The 21,187-nt window shown below is 52.8% G+C and overlaps 1 protein-coding gene across 1 annotated transcript in view; it reads right to left on the reverse strand.

Annotated features, from left to right (window-relative positions):
* Positions 1-21,187, reverse strand: part of TCERG1L (transcription elongation regulator 1 like) — a gene marked incomplete at both ends in the record, with an annotated part of 56,950 nt that overhangs the window by 3,710 nt on the left and 32,053 nt on the right. The window contains 6 exons of the mRNA XM_084264724.1: positions 1,686-1,775; positions 5,862-5,997; positions 8,292-8,361; positions 12,375-12,529; positions 16,470-16,558; positions 17,701-17,795. Coding sequence (XP_084120850.1) covers positions 1,686-1,775; positions 5,862-5,997; positions 8,292-8,361; positions 12,375-12,529; positions 16,470-16,558; positions 17,701-17,795 — 635 coding nt within the window. The remainder of the gene's footprint in view (positions 1-1,685; positions 1,776-5,861; positions 5,998-8,291; positions 8,362-12,374; positions 12,530-16,469; positions 16,559-17,700; positions 17,796-21,187) is intronic.

The following is a 21,187-nucleotide window of genomic DNA, read 5'->3' on the forward strand; positions in this document are numbered from 1 at the left end:
TTCCTTCACCCATTCCTTCCTCTGTTCCTTCCTTCACCCATTCCTTCCTTCACCCACTCCCTCCTCCTCCCATTCATCCCTCACTTCCAACAGGAGCCACTCTTCTCCTCTAACCCCCTCCAATCTAAATTCATCTGCATAATTCAAACGCACCCCGGGGCCGGCTGCTCGTGTGCACAGGCAGCATCCGTGAAGGTAAATGTTTCCAGAAACCTAAAGATTGTCTTCTACTAATGTGAGCTGCACTTCCAGAAGTTACTTCATTAAATCAGGCACCTACTCTTGTCCAAATCTAATTTTCTTCTTGAACTACTTCTTGTAGGAAAATGGGGTCTAATTAAAAGGAACTCCTCATAATGAACCTCGGCAAGCCTTGGCTTCAAGCGTGGTATCTAAAAGACATTAAACACCTGGCGTGTGCTCCCAAGCTTTCTTGGGTTTAACCCCATTTTGCAGAAGAGCAGCCAACGATCACCCTCTTCCCCCTGAGCACCCAGCCCGAATCACCATCACCCACAGAGCCAACTGCTCCTGACTGTGGGTTTCGACCTACCGCACCGCCAGCTCCTCGCTGCTCATAACCCTTCCCCGTGGGTTAAACAGCGGCTGCAAACAGGGTCCCCTCAGCAGCGCTTCCAGCACGTGCTGCCATGTGTATTCATGAGCTACTTCTGTTGTAACCTCCCCAGGGCTGATCAAATGACAGGAGAATATATCTTGATGGACTCATTCAGGCCCAAGCCCCGTCCTTGCTGATTCCCTGAGATCCCTGCTCAGCTGTATTTCCCATGCCAGCAGTTTCTCTTCCATTCTCATGCCCATATTTCATTATTATTTTATTTCACTTTTTTTTTTTCTTCAGAATAGAAACTATTGGAAAGGGAGGAAATGAAGATGTATGTGCCCAGTGTCTCAGCAAACACCTGCAGGAAGGCCTCTGGAGAATCCCAGGACGTGGGACCCAGTGAGATGCAATAGGAATAAGCACATTTTTCACTGTGTTTGTTTAAAAAATGGACAATTCCATATTCAAAATTCTGCCTCCTCCAGAATGACAAAGGACCGGTAAGGAAGAGAAATCACTACACTGGAGAAGCATTCCCCTTCCCTGCAACACCCTAGAGTCTCTCCTGAGTCTTTCAGGCTCATCTGCAGCCCTCAGGTCCCTTTAGATCCCCGGTGATAATTAACACCCAACAAACGAGGCAGCAAAACACCCGCTTCCCTTTGTGCCCAAACAGATCCCAGCAGAGCCACGCTGCTCCTCCCATTTACACCCAGCAAGCTCAGCTATAGCAAAGAGCAGCAGTAAACACTGCCAAACACCTAGGAAATAATCTAAGTAGCAAAAATGAAGTCGTTTCTCCACCATATCCAAGTATTTCCAAGTGGAAAAATCACCTTATGGCCATTTTCCCTTCTACAGCCCAGCTTCCCAGACTTGTAAACACTCTTCCTACCACCCAAGAGCCTGTAGCTCGTCTCTAAGTGCCAACTCACTTGCCACCACTCGATCTCCAAAGGAGACAACCCTCTGAAGTGAGAGTCTCTCTGAAACCCCCCCCCAAAAAGGCTTTTTTCATGTGATGCAGCTCTTTCCATCCCACCACGATAAGGACTCGGCTGCTCGGGCCGCTTTGAGAGATGCCTGCTGCCCCTCAGAAGCCAGGCTGGAGGTAACTCACCTGTTTACGCTCTTCTGAGTTTAGGAGAAGGTAGCGTGGATCAAATACTATTTTGTGTAACTCTTTTTCCCACGTAGAGAACGCTGAGACCTGTGAAGAACACAAACACAGCTGCATGAAGGAATGTTAATAAGGATGCTAAAGGAGGAAATGTTCCAAGGTGAAGCAAAAGAGGAGTTCAGAAAGCTAATGAACCCTCTAAAGGATGCCTCAGAGCGGTTGGAAGCTGAATTTTAATCTGTTTCTGGCGATGCTTTGGTCGCCCCCACACCATTAGTATTGATTTGCTCTAGGACATCTCAGTGAGTATCTGGGAGATGCTCATTCCACGGTTTTTTGATGGTGAGCCTCTGTAGCAGGAAGGAAAATGCCATTTTATTATCCCCTTTGTACAACAGAAGCATCAATTTCCATTCAAGCAATTATCTCAGCTCGAACGCCCCTCCTCACCAGAACTTAAATTATAACCCAAAGGAGGCTGTCAGCACATGCACAGGCTGAAGGTCTCCGAAGCACCGTGGGCTTGCAGGGAACACGCTGCTTCCCTCCACGAGCAAGGCTGTCACCTCCCCTCCCTCCCAGGCTTCCCCCTCCCAGGACCTGGATTCAGCGCCACGGGACCCGGCGCCCACCCAAGCCCCATCCATCACTCGCATCCCACAGCCACCCCAGATGGAAACATCTCGCTCCCTCAGAGGTTCCTCCACCTTCTCCAGAGCCTCCTGATGCTGCGTGGGCTGTAAGGACCACCACGTACCCAAGCAGGACCTTCACTTGCCCTGTCCCCCTTGCCCAGGACTTTTACAACACGACAGTCTGGAAGCACAGGCTGAAACCCACAGCCTGCTTTCGGTACCCTCTCCATCACTGCTGTTAATTAGTCTGTTAGAGGGAACTCTGGAGTGGCACAGAGTATTCTAACCAATCAATTAACTCTTCTCACAAAGCAGAGTAAATCCACTGAAAAAATACAGCACGTGGAATGGAAATGAAGGAATTAACACTCCAACAGGAGAGCTCTGATGAAGGAAAGCTTCAGGACCACGCAAGAGATGAAGCCCTGACGTTTGGGGTTTTCCCCCTTCCGAGGGACCAGCAGCAGGAATCCCTGGTTTTCAGCTTGGTTCCCAGTGCAAAGGTCAGTCTAAACTCAAAACTAGGTAAGATCACACTAATTTATCATTTAATCATTCCTGTTAATTTCTTGTTTAGCGATGATAACCCAACACCAATGCTGGGTACCAGTCTTTGCCATGGAACCCTAGCTCCACATCACCCTGCTCAGGGTGCTCATCTCGGGGCTCTGCTCATGTGTAAACCAGAAATGCTCTGCCTAATCCCCTAATCCTAATCCCTATCAGGTACTGCATCGTGCTCTGGGGGACATTCAACCAGGGAATGCATGGATGGGGGCGGTGGGGGTGGCATCTCTTCCCAGACCAGGTACTGGCTTCTGTGCCCTCATCACCAGCACAGGTGGAAGGGAGGAGATCCCAGCCTGTCCCACCTTTCCAGGTCTCAGCTCCTGCTCACAAGCAGAGTCCAAAGAGAAGTGGAAAAGCCTCACAAAACCTCAGTGCACTGGGTAGGAACGGGATGTTTGGAGGTGAAGGGACATCTTCTGAAGAGCTGGTCTTACTTCTAACTCACCCTGGAAGCCCAGCAACAACGGTAGGTTGAGATTTTGGCTTTGACTACAAGATTTATTTAAGCTTGGTGTTTCCAGAGGATGCATTTATCTTCACCAGCAAAGGATCCCTGGCTTTCAGGAGACGTTCTGTAGGGAACAACATCCATCCTGGACACACAGACATACAAAAACGGGCAGAAAGGGTGGAGTGAGGAAGGCACCTGGGTCTCTGATGTGCTCCCAGCAGTCAAACCCACTGGTGACCCCCAATAAAAGGTGTTAGGAAGTGGGACTCAGCAGCTTGTCCTTCTAGAAAGGGGTTTTTTGGGTCTGTCTGAAAAACAGGCTGGGGGAAAAAAGAACAAAAGCAATAAAACCCCTGTTTATTTGGGGGGTTTAATTTATTCTTCAGGATAACACTAAGGCTGCAAGGGTTGTTTGGAGGTAGGATGGTGGGGGTCAGGATCCTCAAAACACCCTTTGACACCAGCATTAAGAAGGCAAAATCCTGAAGCCCCCACATATCTGTCTGAGCATCCCAGCAGAGAGACAACCTTCCTAGGAACACAGACCATGGGTATTCCACTGCCACGGCTGTGAGGGAGCCAGGCAGAGGTCTGGATTTTCCCCTTGCTCTCAGGACCGTGTGGAAACTTTAGAACTCCCAGAAGAGAGCAGAGTTTGAGAGTTTTACATCAGGAAACTCACAGCAGACTTCAGAACAGCATCACTGCCTTGGAGCTACACCAAACACCCCATCTATTTTTAACATGTTGCAATAAACATGCTTCTGCTCATATGATTTATGCAGGAAGATTCAGAACTGCGCTGGAGAACTCCATCTAACAAGGTCTCTGTAATGCCAGCCAGTAATTTCTGGAGAAATAACAACATTAGGGGGAGAATGGCAGGAGACGTTCATTAAATCATCAGATTAAAGCAGCACTAATGGCCTTCCAGCCACGCCAACCAGCTGGTGCCAACCAGCAGCTGCCTGGACATTTAAAAACGCTGAGGGTGAGAGCAAAGTAACCCATTATCTGGGCATTTCTAACCAACAGCAAAGCCAGACGGTGCCTTTCCCAAATTCCTGACCTGTGTGAGCAGGTCTGACACTGGCAACACTGGAAGGATCCTATGGCAGAGCATCCCTAATGACTGCAAATATTGACTTACTGCCTCCTGTATGGAAGTACACCAGCAGAAGCCTTCACCCAGCGTTCATTTGTGGCACTTCTGCATTTTTTTAAGCATAAATAACAACATGTATTAATAAAGCAGGTCTGGCATGGAGATCATTTATGGCTGAGCTTCTGAAACCCCAATCATCTGCCTTTAAAGTCTGCTGATTACTAGTGACAAGTTTTATAGACTTTTCTACCTAAAACCAGACACCTTGGGATTTCTTCCCTCACAGAAATGACACCAAGTTCTCCAGAACAGAGACCAGAACAGACACTGGCAGAGAGCTGGCAGGAGGCAAACCCATCAGCACAGTGATCCACCCCTTCACAGCTGCAGCACCAGGACCCAAACCTGGGATGCTAATTACTCCCAATCACCTTCCAAATAGTCATTTCTCTGGAAGAAGAGATCCTGAGAGATGAACTCCTGGGGAGGTGATTTTATGTTTATAAACAGGGGGATCCATAATTCCTCCTACAGATGCCACTCCTAACGCAGCCAGTTCAACTCAGGCTCACAAGTGCTTCCACGGGGAACAAAAAGCAGGCTGGAGCTCTTCCCAAAAGCAGTGAGTGGATGCTGCCATGAGACCTTCATTTGTGTTTCACCCTTGGTCATGAGGCTGATGGGTTCTATCTACAGGCTGAGTGTAGGCTCCATCTGTGGACTCATCCTCTCGATTGGCTCAGGGTGAAACGGCTGCAGTGGAATCACTGAACAGACCTCCAAGATCAGCAAGTCCAACTGTCTGTCCAACGCCACCACGTCAACTAAGCCATGTCCTGGAGTGCCACATCCACACCTGTTTTGAACCCCTCCAGGCACAATGATCCCACCATCTCTCTGGGCAGACTGGTCCAGCGCCAGACCAGTAACTCCAAGCCCTCCCATAACCTGTACCGGTCTGCACTGGCCTGGATGCAAGAGGGAAGGATGCTCCTGGTGCTCTCACCTGACAGCCTGTGGAGGGGTCACCTCTTCTCATCCCCTCTCAGCCCAAAGCCCTGAGCACCCCATGCTCCTGCCCTTCAGCCTCAGCTCTGGACTCTGGCAGTCCATGTCAGTCAGGGACCTCCAGGGAAAAGGGCAGGTTTTCTTAACCCTCCCAAAACACCCTTTCCTAACAGAGCAGGCAGATTTCAGCCATCCAGTACATGGAATTGGCTTCCAGCACTGGGATCACTGGGGTTTGAGAGGCTGAAACATTTCCCATGCCAAAAACCCGCAAAGAGGGACTGTTTCTGAGCCTGACACTCTCGGTGACACACACAGACATCTTTCATCAGTTGCCCCATGCGATGGACACTTCAGGGGCTGTGTGGGCTGCCCTGTTTTCCTACAGGAGGCAGCAGGTTCCTTACCCCTCTCTCCAGCAGCATATCTCGGAAATGGGTGATGCGCTCTTCCAGGGGCGGCGTGACCTGAGGGGCTGGGGTCTCCTCACTTCTCTCCTCCGTTTCAGCCTTCCCCCGGCCAGCAGCTGGGGCATCTTCTGTTCTTTAACAAGGGAAGAGAGAAAACAGTTCAGTAATAGCCAGCTCGGGGTGGGGTTTTTACCCCTCTCTAGAAAACCCTCCAGGACTCCTTCGCGTGCCCGGAGCAGCGGGGGCTGGCAGCTCAGACATGACCCAGAGCCCAGGTTCCTTATTAAACGTGGGGCTGGGGGGGGGGGATGGGACCAGGGGACCTCTGACAGCTCATTATGTGGAAGGAGGGTCTAGCACTGTGATCGAGAGGCACTCAGCAGCAGCACCATGCCATATTTCAAGCCTCAGAGAAGTGACAGCTTTATATAAGATTTGCCAAGGAGTGGAGCCTTCAAAAGAATGACTGAAGAGACTCATCTCATTTTATTGCTCTTCCCTGGTTTTGCTCCTCCCGAGCTTGGGAGCCAACACTGATCTTTATTTCATGTTCCTGTGCACCCCACGAGCTCAGCCCGGGGGAGCAACTGGCAATACACTGCATGCACAAACCTGCCCGAGCCCAGAGAGGAGCCAGCCCGTGGCCAGGGCCAGCAGGACCCCCGTGGTCCTGAGAGCCCTTCCCTGGGATTGCAGCTGACTGGAACACAGAGGTGTTTGAGCACAGACTCCCTGTGTGCAGCCCCAGTGCAGAATTGTGCTGGAACTGCTGGGGCAATTACATCTTATCATTAGTGAAGCCCTTTCTGCACAGGGGATGATGCACTGTGTGGCCAAGGAATGAACTGATTTACTAAGTAGCATAAATGAAATCAAATGGGATGGGGAATACAGCCCATAAAAACAAGCCCTGGGAGCATGTAATGTGAGTTACATTTACCAAGGAAAAAATACTGACATTGCAAAAATAAGCTGACAATGGCTGTGTGGGGGTAAGAACAGGGTTCAACCTCCCTTTGTGCTGCAGAAGTCATGAGCTGGGATGTGAATGCCCAGCCCCAACCTGCCTTCAGCTTGCAGCAGCTCTGCAGCGTGCTGATACACCACAAGGAAGATGCTGCCATGCATTAAGGCAGGAGGGTGATGCAGCTGCTCTGGGACAGGCTGAGGTTGCCCTGGGCTGTATTCACCTTTTTGTTTGGGGAGGGGAATGGGGGGGGGATACTGTATGAAGAGGTATCTCTGCAAGTAAACACAGAGGATAAAACACAAATTCTGTGAAGATATAAAAGGCTGGTCCCTATTTGGTTCTCACAATTTTGACAACATCCTTCTGAGCATAAAGGGAGACCAAAAACCCCACAGCTGGAGTTCTGAGGGAGCAAGTCGTGGGGATGAGCAAAGGCAGGCAGGGGAAGAGGCGTAATGCCAGCCCGTTCTGCTCAGAGTACAGCAAAAGAAGTATTCTTAGATTCCTTTATGCTAAAATACACTGGCTAAAACCTCCTGCACTGCCTATAAACATGAAATAGTACACAAACAGCAGAAGCATGTGTTTAGCAAACAGAAAGGATAAATACACTCCTTTATACCGAGCATGAAATGCCTGAACACTCCGAGTACTGAACTCAGGAGCATCGTCCTTCGTCACAGCACCGCTCCACAGCAGGTCTGGAGGAGGCCCAAGGAAGCTCCCAAGGCAGTGGGACAGGAATGGCACCAGAAGAGGGAACACAGTTCCCCTGGGTGCCGCTCTCTGCTGCACTGACTGGTCACCACCCCCCCAAACCACAGCGCACAAGGCGCAGCTTCGCTCTACAGGTGTTTACTGCGAGGGGCCCAGCCGTGTGCCAGCCCCAGCCAGCCCCCAGGGACAGGCCAGGCTGTGTGCAGCCCCTGTGAGAGGCTGAGAGAGGGAAAGGTCTCCAGGGCACTTCCTAGAGCACCAACAGGTTCCTGCAGGTTTGGCCCAGGGGCAGCGAGTCGCTCACTTGGCACAGGCTTTTTAAAGGGGCTTTTCTTGCCCCTTGCCTCATGAGAACTGGAAACAGAGGTGGCAATAAAGGGCAGAGAAAAGCACAGTAACAGAAATACCTCTGGATAGTCTGAGCTGGTAGCCTGGAAACCCTGCCACCAGTGGGGAAAAGCCCCAGTCTGCTCCATGTGAATGACAACCCTTATCCACACAGGCTCTTCTCAACCATTCCCAAGCGTGTGAGGGGTACTCAGACAAAACCAGATGCTCTTCATGGGAAACAGGCATTTTAGGGAATCATTGGGTTCAACAAAGACTGGACACCTCAGGAATGACTCTGATAACCTATTGGTGCTGTTATGCACACAGAGGAAGGTATCTCTCCTTGCATCATTTCTACCAGCCGTTAGCACCCCAACATTGCAGATAGAGAAGTAAACTTTAGAACTTACTTATTTCTCTTAGTTTTGATGCTAAGATCATCATTTTCATCCCCTGGGCAAGAACTAACACATTTATCTGCTAAAAAGAAACAGATAGGTATTAGAATCGAACTAGATAAACGGGAATACAAGTTCCTGAGATGCACCTTCCATTCCTCTCCCTCAGCAGCTGCTCAGGAATTTACTGTTTCTCACCTTCCACAAAACAACACGTATTTCATCAGACCCTGGGAAACACCTTCATCCAAACAAGACACACAGCAATGAACCCAACCATTTCCATTCCCAAAACCAGCTCGTTGCTCGTGTTGTGAATCAAAATCATTCATTGCTCATTTGTGACATGATTTTACTTCAATCCTTCTATCGTTTCACCTGATACTCCCTCCTCCCTTCCCTTAAAACTCAACTGACAAGACACTTGTGTGGAATGATTTCAGCCCTGGCAGCCCCAAGGCTTCAGCACTGCTGACTCACACCAGAACGTCCCTCCTGAGCCCGTTTCTCTTCCATTTTCATTTTACAACAAGACCTTTTGGAGATCTCTGAAAGGCTACAGCAGAGCTGTGAGTTTCTAACACCAGACTGCAGCTACCACATGGGCTCCCAGTAAAGGAGAAGTGATGCCATACACCCTGATGTCAGTCCCTGCTTCCATCCCCAATTCCTGGTTCTCCGAGAGCAGTGACAGTGTCCCTGAGCGGGGGGACACCGAGTCCTTCTTGCTTTGCCTGCTTCAGTGATGATCTTGGATAAATGGGACAAGATCAGAGTCAGCACCACCACCTAAGAGTCCAGTGGCATGGAAAGCCCAGGGGAACATGGCAAACAGCGTCTGTGCTCTCACTCGGGAACCGGCCGTATCACTTGGCACCCCTGGACTGCTGGGAAGATTATCAGCTGCCCTGAAAGGGGAGAGAGGCAGCTGAGCACAGAACCTGCTGACTGCTTTAAAGCTTTGAGGAAAACCATTACCTGGCAGTAATCTTCCCATGGAATCATGAAGCAGAGTGCTGCCCCAATCTGAGGGTCTATCAAGCTTAGTGCTGGTTAATTAAATCATCCAGCTAATCCCAGCCATGCCACGAATTCCAGTTCGTGTTCCAGAGCACAGAGGAAACTCCAGTGTCCCCCAGGTGAGCTGAAGCTTTGTCAATCCTTCAGCCACACACAAGAATCTGAGTTGTGATTTTTCTTGCGTAGAGAGACCCAGCACCCACAGACCACATGTGAACCTCAGAGCTTCCTACGCCCTTGTGGGGACTGGGCTTCAGATCCTTGTCTGAATGCCCAAGGGTCCAAAATATTCATGGAGACCAAGGAAACCCAATCACAACTGGTTTTGAATGGGGATCATCCTGAGTATGAATCAGCATGCCCTGTTCTGCTGTCAGAAACTGGGGGTGTTGAGCCTGGAGAAGAGGAGGCTGAGGGGAGCCCTTCTCCCCACCTCCCCTGCCCTGCCAGGAGGGTGCAGAGAGGTGGGCGATGGTCTCTGCAGCCAGGGGACAGGAGATGGGACAAGGGGCAATGGGCTCAAGCTGCCCCAGGGCAGGGTCAGCTCAGCTGGGAGGGCAAAGTTCTTCCCTGGCAGAGTTGTGGGGCTGTGGCACAGGCTGCCCAGGGAGGGGCTGAGTCCCCAGCCCTGGGGGTGTTGAACAGAGGGGAGATGAGGTGCTCAGGGAGCTGGGTCAGCACAGGACAAGGACGGTTGGACTCGATGGTTTCAAAGGGCTTTTCCAACCTGGTCATTCTGTGACATTTTGATTCTGAGGCAGAAATATTTTAAGGCATCTCTAAGGAAAAGCAGGGATGTCCAGAGGAGTGTGGCAGCCAGGGACAAGGAGTGAGAGCGAGCTGCCACCCAGAGCTGCACTCTGCAGTCAGGCAGCTGCCTTGGGAACATAGAGGATTGAGGTATGAAAGTCCTGGAAGTGCTGACTCCATCCTGGCTCCATGTCTGGTCAGCAGCAGGTCCCTCCACCCAGGTGATGTGGTGCTGTGCCCCCTTCCCCAGGGAACCCACCCGCAAAGACCCGGGATGCCACCACACATGGGACTCAATGACCTTGACAGTCTTTCCCAGCCTGGATGATTCCACAATTCTGTCCTGTGGCACTTGTGACACATTGTGGAGGAGGAGGAATTGGTAAATGAGTAGTTCTTCGTTTCTGCCTAAATTATAAAGGCAGTTGATCTTCCAGGGGAGCGCTGTGCAGATCACCTCCCGCGCCCCGTGAATAACTGCCTGTGCCAGCTTTCCTTGTGCCTTTGATTTAAAAACTCTAATTAAAACTCAGCGGCAGCAACTAAGCTAAATAAATCTGGCCCCCATTGTAGTGAGCACGCAGCTCGTTTGGGTTATTTATTTACTGGAGATTACGAGCTCAGAGAAATGGTAACGAATAACTCCCTTCATCTCAGCAGCTAATAGATACTAATTATAACGCCACTGGCTCGGAGACGGAGCAACCACGGGTCCCAATTATAGTGAGGAAGATGAAGACTATTAGCAGCAGTCAAAGTCATGGCCATAGAGAAGCTGGTGCATGAATCAAGGCTCGGTGGGACTCAGGGGCAGTAAATAAAAAGGATGGAACACGCAGCAAAGATCAGGCTTTCTGAAGTGGCACATACCAACAATGACTGCAGGCTCTCCTCATTAATTAATTATAGACCACGAACAATGGTCCTCAGCTTTGTCTTTGGCCACTGCTCCCCCTTGTCAGTAAATAATTGATCTTTCAATATATCCTGCAATAAAACCTGCATCCTATGCTTTGCCCTGCTACACAGACAGAAAATGACTCTTCGTGGCTTTCCTTCACTAAACTTCTCCTAATAATGGTAATATAAATCCTGATTATCACTCACTTCTATCTACCTGCAGGCACAGCATCCAAGTCCTCAAAGGCAGCCTCACAGCCCAGTTCACTGCAGTTAACTGGGAGCGGGGCCCATGGACCAGCGCATGGGCTGCAGCCCCCACAGCAGGTCACACTTCCAGGTACAAAAACACCACATTTTTCAGTACTGTGCTTTAAAAGACTGAGAAAAGCCTCGTTTCCCCCCTCCACTGTTCTAGACCTCACCACTAAGGAAAAGGCATCAGCTGGGGAGGGTCTCCAGTGAAACTGCAGTACGGCAGAACATCCAAGAGGTACCAACGGCTGCCGTGCATCCCAGTAACAGCAGGTCCTACCAACACAGCTCCCATGTGAAAGGCTATGTAGCCAGGAAATCAAAGGAATCACAGGAGCACTGACAGGGCAGCTCCCAGTAACACAGCAAAGGGAGTCAATGTCACCTGGTGAGAACAGATCTCTGGGAGTGATGCGGTGGAACTGACTCTGCAGCCAGCAGCAAGCACAGGCTGGCACATCGGGCTGGTCACCAGCTCAGCCAAAATCTGGACCAAACAATGAGGCTATGGCCAGCCAACCAAACAGCTGGCATGGTGAGGAGCACGGCATGGAAGGCAGGCTGGGAAAACTGCCTCTGTAAGCTGTCTCTCTTGGGAAGGATGGGACAGCAGCACCTCAGACCAGGGGTGTGCCCAGGCATGCCCTTTCACTGCACTCTGCCCCCCTTCACATGGATTTCTGCTGAGCAGCAGCTCAAATGGAGCCACATCTCTCCCCTCTGGGAACGCAGAGCGTTCAGAAGGGGATGGGCAGCGCCACCCACATTTCCACCAAAGCCTTTAGCACTGGGGAGAGAGTCACCACTGGGAACTTCTCTCCACTCCCCTACAACTCGGCTGGGTACCCATGGACTATCCGCTCCTGTGCAGGGGCTGAGTAGTGCTCTGGCACTGCCTTCCTGATGTGCACCTTGGAAACCAGAGCAATAAAGCACAGTGACAGTCTCTGTGCATCAAAGATTCACCCAGCGTAAGCAGCCGGCTGCTCCCTGGCTGCGGGTGACACGGCGGCTCCAGCGCAGCACTTTTCACCCAATACCTTACATGCCACCCCAAAAGCAACCCCCATCCTAGTTACAGCTATCACACCCTCACTGGAAGTATCCAGTGGCCAAGTTTAATTGGACACTGAGCTAAATAGAGGCAAATAATCAGAGGGCTCCAGTTACCTGCTGCAGCCTCCAGCTTGCGCTTGTGCGGAGGGTCCTCGAGGAGCCGGTTTATGTCGCCGCGGTGCTTCAGGTCCAGCGGCTTCTCCCAGACTGACAGCTGCATTGTAGGGTTGAAGAAGAACACCCGGTCATCTCCAGTCCAGACTACACACCTATTCCAAGCGATAAACTATGCTTAGAGCATGTCCAATACACCCACAAACACCACATCATCCCAGGGCTGGCCTGGTGCAGCCCTGCTCACAGCGTGGGGTGAGGCTGTGCCCGGACTGGCAACCTGCCCCTCTCCATAGCACTATAAAGGTCACAGGCATCATCTCAACACCCCAAAAAGGCCAGAGGTGAAATGCTCCATCATGGAAGGAGGGGAACCAGGCTCCCCAGGGCAGCCCAGCCAGCGCTGCTGTGCTGGAGAGGTGCAACCCGCCACAGCCAAAGGCTGACATGAAGGTTTAGGCTGAATTTTAGGGGATCTGTGTTCAGACACGATGCTGAGGGGACCAGAACATCTCTCTGACAGAGAGAGGCTGAGGGACTCGGGGCTGCTCAGCCCAGAGAAGAGAAGCCTGAGGGAGATCTTCTCAGTGCTGAGACACCCCTGAGGGGTGGGCTCAGGAGGAGGGGTCAGTCTGTGTTCAGGGGTGCCCAAGGACAGGACAAGGGGCTGTGGGCACAGACTGGAGCAGAGGAAGTTCCACCTGACCCTGAGGAGGAACTTCTTTGCTGGGAGGGTGGCAGAGCCCTGGGCCAGGCTGCCCAGAGAGGTTGGGGAGTCTCCATCTCTGGAGACATTTAAACCCCATGATTCTGGGCGCTGCCCTGTGCAGCTCGAGGGGACCCTGCTCTGGGGGGTTGGACAGCATGATCTCCAGGGGTCCCTGCCAACCCCCTCCAGTCTGTGACCAAGCTCCTGTGCAAACTGCAGCTTCTTGACTTGGCCAGTTAAAATCCACACCACCCTCCATGGGCACCGAACCCCCGAGGTGGCACTTCACTCAATCCCTCCGTAAATAACCAGCAGAGCACCCATCTCACACCCACACTCTGGGAATCACAATGAAAACAAACCCCCCACACACCCCAGCTTCCTCCCTTAGACTGGGAAACCAACCGCTGGTGGGTCCGGAGCACCAGCACCTGGGAGGGACAAGTCCTGCTGTCAGAAGCTCTGCTGCTTACCCAGGATTAAATCAGAGAACAGAACTGGTTTGTAAACAAGCCTGGGCTGGGCACAAGGCTGCAGACACAGGAAACCCCTGGATTCAGTGACACAGGTGAGATAAATAGTAACTCGCTTGCTGTACAGCACCAACGCCCTGGATCACACCTCAGCCTGGCCAGATGCTCAAATCCTTGGCCAGGCTGTGACAAGGTGTGTTGTGAGCTACAGGAACCTCTGTTCCCTACAGACATGGTCTCACCAGCCCCAAGTCCCTTCTGCAGGGTGCCCAGGGGCAGGCAGAGAGCACTGCCAAACCAGGGCTCCCCAAAACCAGCCCTCCCAGGAGGAAGGACCTAAACCCAGGCACATACAGGAGGAGACTAAACCTATTCATAGAAACAGGTTGTGGTCCCCCTTTAATCAAATATCCGAACCACAGTGTGGACAGGGGCCCAATCCTGCTCTGACACACCCCATGTCACAGCTCCTGTCCTTGGCACGAAGCACCCTGCAGCGCTCGACCTGCTTGGGGAGCTGGTCACACAGGATGGACACAGACTCACAGAGTCACCAGGCTGGAAAAGCCCTTTGAGATCATCCAGTCCAACCGTCCCTGTCCTGTGCTGACCCAGCTCCCTGAGCACCTCATCTCCCCTCTGTTCAACACCCCCAGGGCTGGGGACTCAGCCCCTCCCTGGGCAGCCTGTGCCACAGCCCCACAACTCTGCCAGGGAAGAGCTTTGCCCTCCCAGCTGAGCTGACCCTGCCCTGGGGCAGCTTGAGCCCATTGCCCCTTGTCCCATCTCCTGGCCCCTGGCTGCAGAGACCATCGCCCACCTCTCTGCACCCTCCTGGCAGGGCAGGGGAGGTGGGGAGAAGGGCTCCCCTCAGCCTCCTCTTCTCCAGGCTCAGCACCCCCAGCTCCCTCAGCTGCTCCTCAGAGGATTTGCCCTCCAGCCCCTTCCCCAGCCTGGTTGCCCTTCTCTGCACTCGCTCCAGGACCTCCATGTCCTTCTGATGCTGAGGAGCCCAGAACTGGACCCAGCACTCCAGCTGCAGCCTCACCAGTGCCGATACAGGGCTCAACCTGGAGCCAGCCCCAGCTGGGACACGCGTGGGGCCGCAGCAGACGTCACTTGACAGGGGTTGTGACATGTCCAGAGACGTGTGCTCCATCGCTGAGCCGCGCTCACCGCTGCCCTGGCCACACACCCCCCGACAGCGCTCACCAACCGCCGAGCGTCGCCGGGTCTCACGTGCCACCGCCCCAGGCTGGAAGCTCCGGGGTCCCTCGTGACCCCTCTTCCCTTTCCCATGACTAATATCACTTGGCATTTCATTTAAAGCTAATGCCCCGTTCCTCACGTCACACGTCACCTGCTGCTCCCTGGCACAGTAACGGCTCCAATTACCCACGGGGGACGCCTGGTAGTTTGTTCCAGTCACAGCGCAGGAACTGGAAATGCAAATGTTGTTATGTTCAGGGTTCCCTCTGGAAAACTCTACCTGAAGCATGAGTACGGGCACAGGATGATGATGCTATTTATTTTTCCTTTCCCATAAATTAGGTGAGGTTTGGTAACATCCCTGGGGGGTTTTCTGCCATTAAAATTTATGGTCTGGCTATTTCTGACAGGTTCCTGGTGATGTCACTTCAACCACAGCTCCTGCAGAAGCAGGGAGCCAACCCAGGGCTGGCAAGGGGCTGGTGTACACTCAGGATCTGTTGAATTATCCAGGCCTGGAGGTTGGTGGCCCTGCCTGTGGCAGGGGATTGGAACTCTGTTATTCTTGAGGTCCCTTCCAACCTATAAATTCATGGTGCATATCTGGTTTCAGCCTATCAGACAAATTAGAACATTGTGAGTGAAGCACCCAAGCTCCACCACGAGCCACGGGCCAGCCAGATGAGATGCTGTCACCTCAGAGCAGGGGACAGCTGCCAGCATGAGGACCGTGCCCCTCCTGCCCATCCCCAGGACCAGGCGTGGGTGTATCTCCTTGCACCGGGCGAAAGGCTCCTCCTTGGAGATTAAACTGCCCCTGGTTTGGTTGCCAGGCAGATCACTCTGGGGAGACACTGACTGCCCACCCTCCACAGAGCAGACACGCTGGAGCTGGGGGACGCTGTGAGGTGCCCCTGGGGTGCCACTGCCTGTTGTGGATCTTTGTAAGAACCAAAACCTGCCTGTGGCACTGCTGGACTCACACGGTGCCTCTGCTGCACAGCACGGAGCAGCAGCTCCCAGGAAGAGCCACGATGGACGGACACCAGGTATTGATGATGTCAGAGCAAGGAAGACATCAGACTGTGCTTACAACACCACGGGGCAGCACAGCACAGTAATACTGGCTGATGGCTGGATGGGGCTTGGGGCACCCTGGGCTGGGGAGGGGGGTGTCCCTGCCTATGGCAGGGGGCACTGGGGGGCTCTGAGGGCCCTTCCCACCCAAACCAGCCTGGGGCTCTGCAATATCTGTGTGGAGTGCTTTAGCCAAAGATCCCATAGATACGAGCCACGGAGTATAAACCAATTCCTGTATGGACAAAGGAGGTAAGGAGCCCTTCTCAACCGCTCAGGACAGAGAGTGGAGGAACATTTATCTATTCAAAACTACACGAGAGGTTTAGTGACCCAGCACACAGCCCCCTGCGGTCAGGACACCTGGGTCCTGAGGCACCACCTCCTTTCACCAACACAACCCAAACCAAACCCAGTGCAGCAAGGCAGGCAGAGCCATCCCCACCAATGACATAACTAAGAGCAGAGGATCTGGCCCTAAAAGGCAAGAACATTTCTTAGGGATCCAGGAACTGCTTCTGAACACCCAGGGTACCATATTTCCCCCCATACCAGAGCACTGACATGTTTGACAGGGGAAACAGCACTGAGGAGCAAACTGTAGCAGGTCTGAGGGTATCTGCTTACCATGGTGATCCTGGCACTGGAGTGGATGCCACGGGCTTGTTGCCGTTTGATGTGCCATCATCCTCATTCACTAGTTTAAAGGAGTGATCCTTGAAAGAGACAGAGGGTGATCAACAAAGCATGGGGATGCAGAAGACTCTTCTTGTTACCCAAACCTCCCCCATCACCCTGAAGGGCACTGCCCTCTGCCATTCTTCCATGAGCCTTTATGAAGGACCTTGAGAGCAGCCCAGACACCCAGGCAATTGTAAAGCTGTCACCCACTGCTTCCCAAGCTGGAGATGCTCTTCCACACGCTCAGGTAAGGGTTTCCCTCTCCCAGCTCTAGAGCCATTCCCATCAGCACGGGCTGTGTGGAAAGGAAAGCTTCCATTTGCTTTGCAGAAGCTCAGAGCATCACAGACTCACCAGGCTGGAAAAGCCCTTTAAGATCACCGAGTCCAACCCTCCCTGTCCTGTGCTGACCCAGCTCCCTGAGCACCTCATCTCCCCTCTGTTCAACACCCCCAGGGCTGGGGACTCAGCCCCTCCCTGGGCAGCCTGTGCCACAGCCCCACAACTCTGCCAGGGAAGAACTTTGCCCTCCCAGCTGAGCTGACCCTGTATCACGCAGGTCTCTGTCCTTCATCCAGCAACAAGCTGATGAAGTTACACCCACGGAGTACTGCCCATCCCTAAGCCTCTCATGCTATCTGCTGACACCCCCCAGTCAGGCCTACTGAAGGACCTTGCAGTTGTCCATGGGGGGGGCTACAGACCCCCCAGCAGTTCCATCAGTAACCCTGAGAGGTGAGGGCCATGAACACCTTCCTCCTTGCGCCTGGTAGCTCACAGCACCGCGAGGTGAGCCTGGCCCAGCTCCAAAGGTCCCAGCCACCACTGAGCCTGAGGAAATCACAGACCCCACTTCTTCTCTTCAGCTCCTCAGCACACAGAGTAATTTTTCCCCGGGCTGTGTCCCACCTCTGAACTTGCACAAGCACATGGACCCCACAGACTCACTTCTCCCTCAGCATGGGGATGAATCCCACCAGGAGCATCCCTCCTCCCATACCTGGACACTACAGGCACGGAGCTCTGGCAGAGCACCAAGAGCAGCTCAGCAGGCAGCTCTTCAACACCGAATGGGGACCAGCACAGCTCCAGTCAGAGCACAGCCCTTCATATCCACTCCGATTTGTGGGGTTCAGTCGTTTGGAGGGGTTTGAAAGGCTGACCCTCCACCACAGACCTTGTCTCCACCGCTCTCCACGGGCGCACTCTTCCTCTCCGCACGTAAGATCAAGGTTGGGGCGCAGCGGGCTCTGCCCGGTTCTTTGCTGTTATCTGTGGGGGGAGAGGATTCCTTTTAGTGTGTGATAAATACACTCCCAACAACCCAAAACCAGCACAGGAAAACCCAACCAGTCCCTGTGGCTCCAAGTCTCTCCTCTTCTGAACTCCTCCTCCTCACTCCTCCCGCACTTACACCCATAGCTCCGTGCCAGGACCCCATCACCCTCCTAAACCTCACTGGGACACAGTCACGTCCTTTAGAGAGAGGCTTTTATTGCACTGAGCTTTCTGTCCTGCTTTCCCTGAACCCCAGCCCATTCCCCTGGGACATGTCCTACTCCCCAGGGCACAGCCACCCCCCAGAGCAACACTTCCCTCCAGGTTTCACTCCATTCCCACAGGAAGCTGTTGTAAGGACACAGTCCTGCCCTTTGCCAACAGCTGAATCCAGCCTGGAATGCTGAGCACTGCCAAGGGTCTCTGCTGGCTCTGGAATGGGTACATCTTGGCAAGGGAGGCCAGAGGGGACAGTAAGGACAGGCAAGAACAGCAGCAGGTACGAGACACAGGCGTAAACGGTGAGAAAAAAGTACTCTGCCCAGTAAAAACACTTCAAAAGACATTCTTTTTTTAATTCAAGGGGGTTTTTTCATCGTCTTGTCCTTTTTCTGCCCTTACACCACTTCCCTGGGGGGCTGAAGAGATTTTTTGCACTCTTCATTCCCACCTTGGTTTAAGAAGCAGCCAAGATCTTCTGCTCATGTATATGCAACAGTTCCCTGGCTTTACCAGCGTTAATACACATAAAGATCCAGTGGCAGATTCCAACAACAGAGGTGTGATTCAGCAGGGGAGCTTCCCACAGCTGATGCTGAAGAAACAAAACAGGAGAGAGCACCCAAACCAGGAAGGAGCAGTGTGATTGCTTTTGTCATGGCTGCTCATTACCCAGCTCGTTAACAACCAAACATTGGCTTGAAGCGCAGACGTAGGGGTGTGGAGCAAGGGGGGAGGCTCTGGTGCACAGGCAGCCACCCCACTCCCATCCAGCCTTCATGTGGAGAGGCTCCACGCCCCAAGTGCCCCAGGCACCCTCTCGGCTCTGCCCCAGCCCCCAGCCCCGCAGGAGGGTGCAGCCCAGGGAAGGACTCTGCTGCTCTGTCTTCTGCTGGGCACAGAGCAGCGCTGGCACAGCGTGCACAGCAGCACTCCTGCTGCAGCAGTTCACTGGGACACCTGACACAGACTCCCACAGCATTCTGCACAGTCAGCACATCGAAAACAAGATGGAAATAATAAAAATAATCAGATAAAATAAAAAAGAAAGTCCCTGAAGTCACTGTGCATGTCAGGAGCTGTTTATTTTCATATCTATTTGTAACTCTTTGTGCACCACAGGTATGTACACAGCTGCACAGACACATACACAGATGCATGTGGTTGCACTTTAAGTGCATAAAATAAACTGCAGCCTGACAACGAAGGCACCACAACTTATTTCAAAGGTAATCACTCAGCTCCTTTCACCCCTAAACCTGGCAGAGTGGTTCCCAGAGATGTGTTCCCCACAGCGCTGCCAAGGATGCGCCGGAGACGAAGGATGAAGATGCCTGATGAGAGACTCCACTCGGGCTCCACGGCAGGTAGAGAGACATGAATAATTCACAGTATGGAACGGGAAGGTGAAGCAGCAAAATTGCCTTGGGTATATCACAGATGATGTAGGTGGATGATCATAAACATCCTATTAAAAGCAGAATTAGGAAGAGGGAAGACGGGTGGGGGAAGAGGGAAGGAGGGAGGTGAAGGAGGGAGGTGGATTCATTCCAGAAGCAGCTATGGAAAAGACTTGGCAGCACTTTGTTTTGCAAAGGCCCTTAGAGCCAAACCTCAGTTTACAATTTTGATTCTGAACATTCCAGAGGATTGAATTTACTTGAGTACCCATCTAAACACTCAGCTTTTATTTGTCCCTCTGTAATCAGCTCTGTCTCCTCACCACCTCACTGCTCTTGGGAGATCAGCCTCAAATCCGTGCCTGTCTGACTCACAGTTCTCCTCTGCTGCTGGCTTGAGCCATGCCTGGGGTTTGATGCTGGCTACATCAGCCTGGTCCAGCCCCGCTCCTGCCCATGGGGACCCCAGCTGCAGCCCCCCTCTCCCTGCACACTGCACTTTGCCCCTGGAGCTGGGTCCCTTTCCTGCTCTGCCCCGTGTCCCTGTGCCCTGCCAAACGCTCTGTCCTCCCTCCCCAACAACTCCCCCTGAGGAGTGGTTTCTCCCTTCTGCAGCACTCTCTTCCCACTCACCCCTTCACTTTTTTGGAGCTTTGTAATGGGCACCGCAGAGTAACAAGGACAAACTCTCTGTCCCTGTCCTGCACCACGGGCTGTTCACTGGTGCAGAGCTCAAGGACAAACTCCTTTCACTGCCCAGCTTTGCAGGCACACAGCCAGCACTCCCCAACAGACGCTCTTTGCCACGACCCTGGAAATAGTGTCTTTGTTAAGGCAGGAAAAGGTGACCAACCCCCATCAGCATCTTCCCTCGGCCACTGCGCAGGGCATGCCATCCCCACCTCCCAGGCTGGCTCCCTCTGCGCATCTCCCACGTTGCTGTGTGGGCAGGAGCATCGCTGTGAGCATCACTGTGAGCATCACTACCAGCATCACTACCAGCATCCTCACGAGCATCACTGCCCACAGAGCAGCATCAGCTCCCACCAGCACCATGCACAGCATGGGGTCCTGTTCATTCACCTCCTCCCTCCCTGACCACAAGGCAGCTGCACACTCACCACCAAGGACTCTCCCCCTGGCTTTGCATTCCCCCCTGCCCCCCTGCTGTACCACTTCCCAGCCCCTCTCTCCAGCTGTTTCTGCACCCCTGCAAGGCTGGCCCAAGCTAAGCCAGGCTCAGAGTCCAAATCCTTCACTGACCCTTCCTTCCTTCCTCAGCTCTTTACATGTGATGCTTTTTAAATATCAAGTCCAAGCTCTCAGCACTGAACTTCAAGGCTTTTAATGGTCTAAGCTGTGTGTACGAAAGGATACAGAGCTCTGTGAGGCTGGTACAGCTCCACTCTAGCACCCATTGAAAGGCAGGAAAGTCAGATCTGTACTTGAGACAGGACTTCTCCAGCTTCCAGTACAAACCCCAACACCTTCCAGAAGCCAGGCACCTTGCCAAGTTCACCACTCCTGCTCCAGAAACACAGAAAACCATGTTCCTTTCATCTGCAGAGAAGGGGACTTGGCTTTGCCACGAGTGAAATCCAGCAGTGCCACACCTCACTGAGCACCCCACGTTCTCCTTCCAAACAGGCACAGAAAGGCTCATCTACATCACAACACGAAAGCACGGCTGTAACACCGTGAGAAGCCTGGGTGTTGGCCTAGAAGTGCCACCAGGGCTGCTGGCAGCACACCATGGTGACACCAGCC

The sequence above is a fragment of the Gallinula chloropus genome (assembly GCF_964237585.1).
Source record: "Gallinula chloropus genome assembly, chromosome: 5".
Taxonomy (NCBI): domain Eukaryota; kingdom Metazoa; phylum Chordata; class Aves; order Gruiformes; family Rallidae; genus Gallinula; species Gallinula chloropus.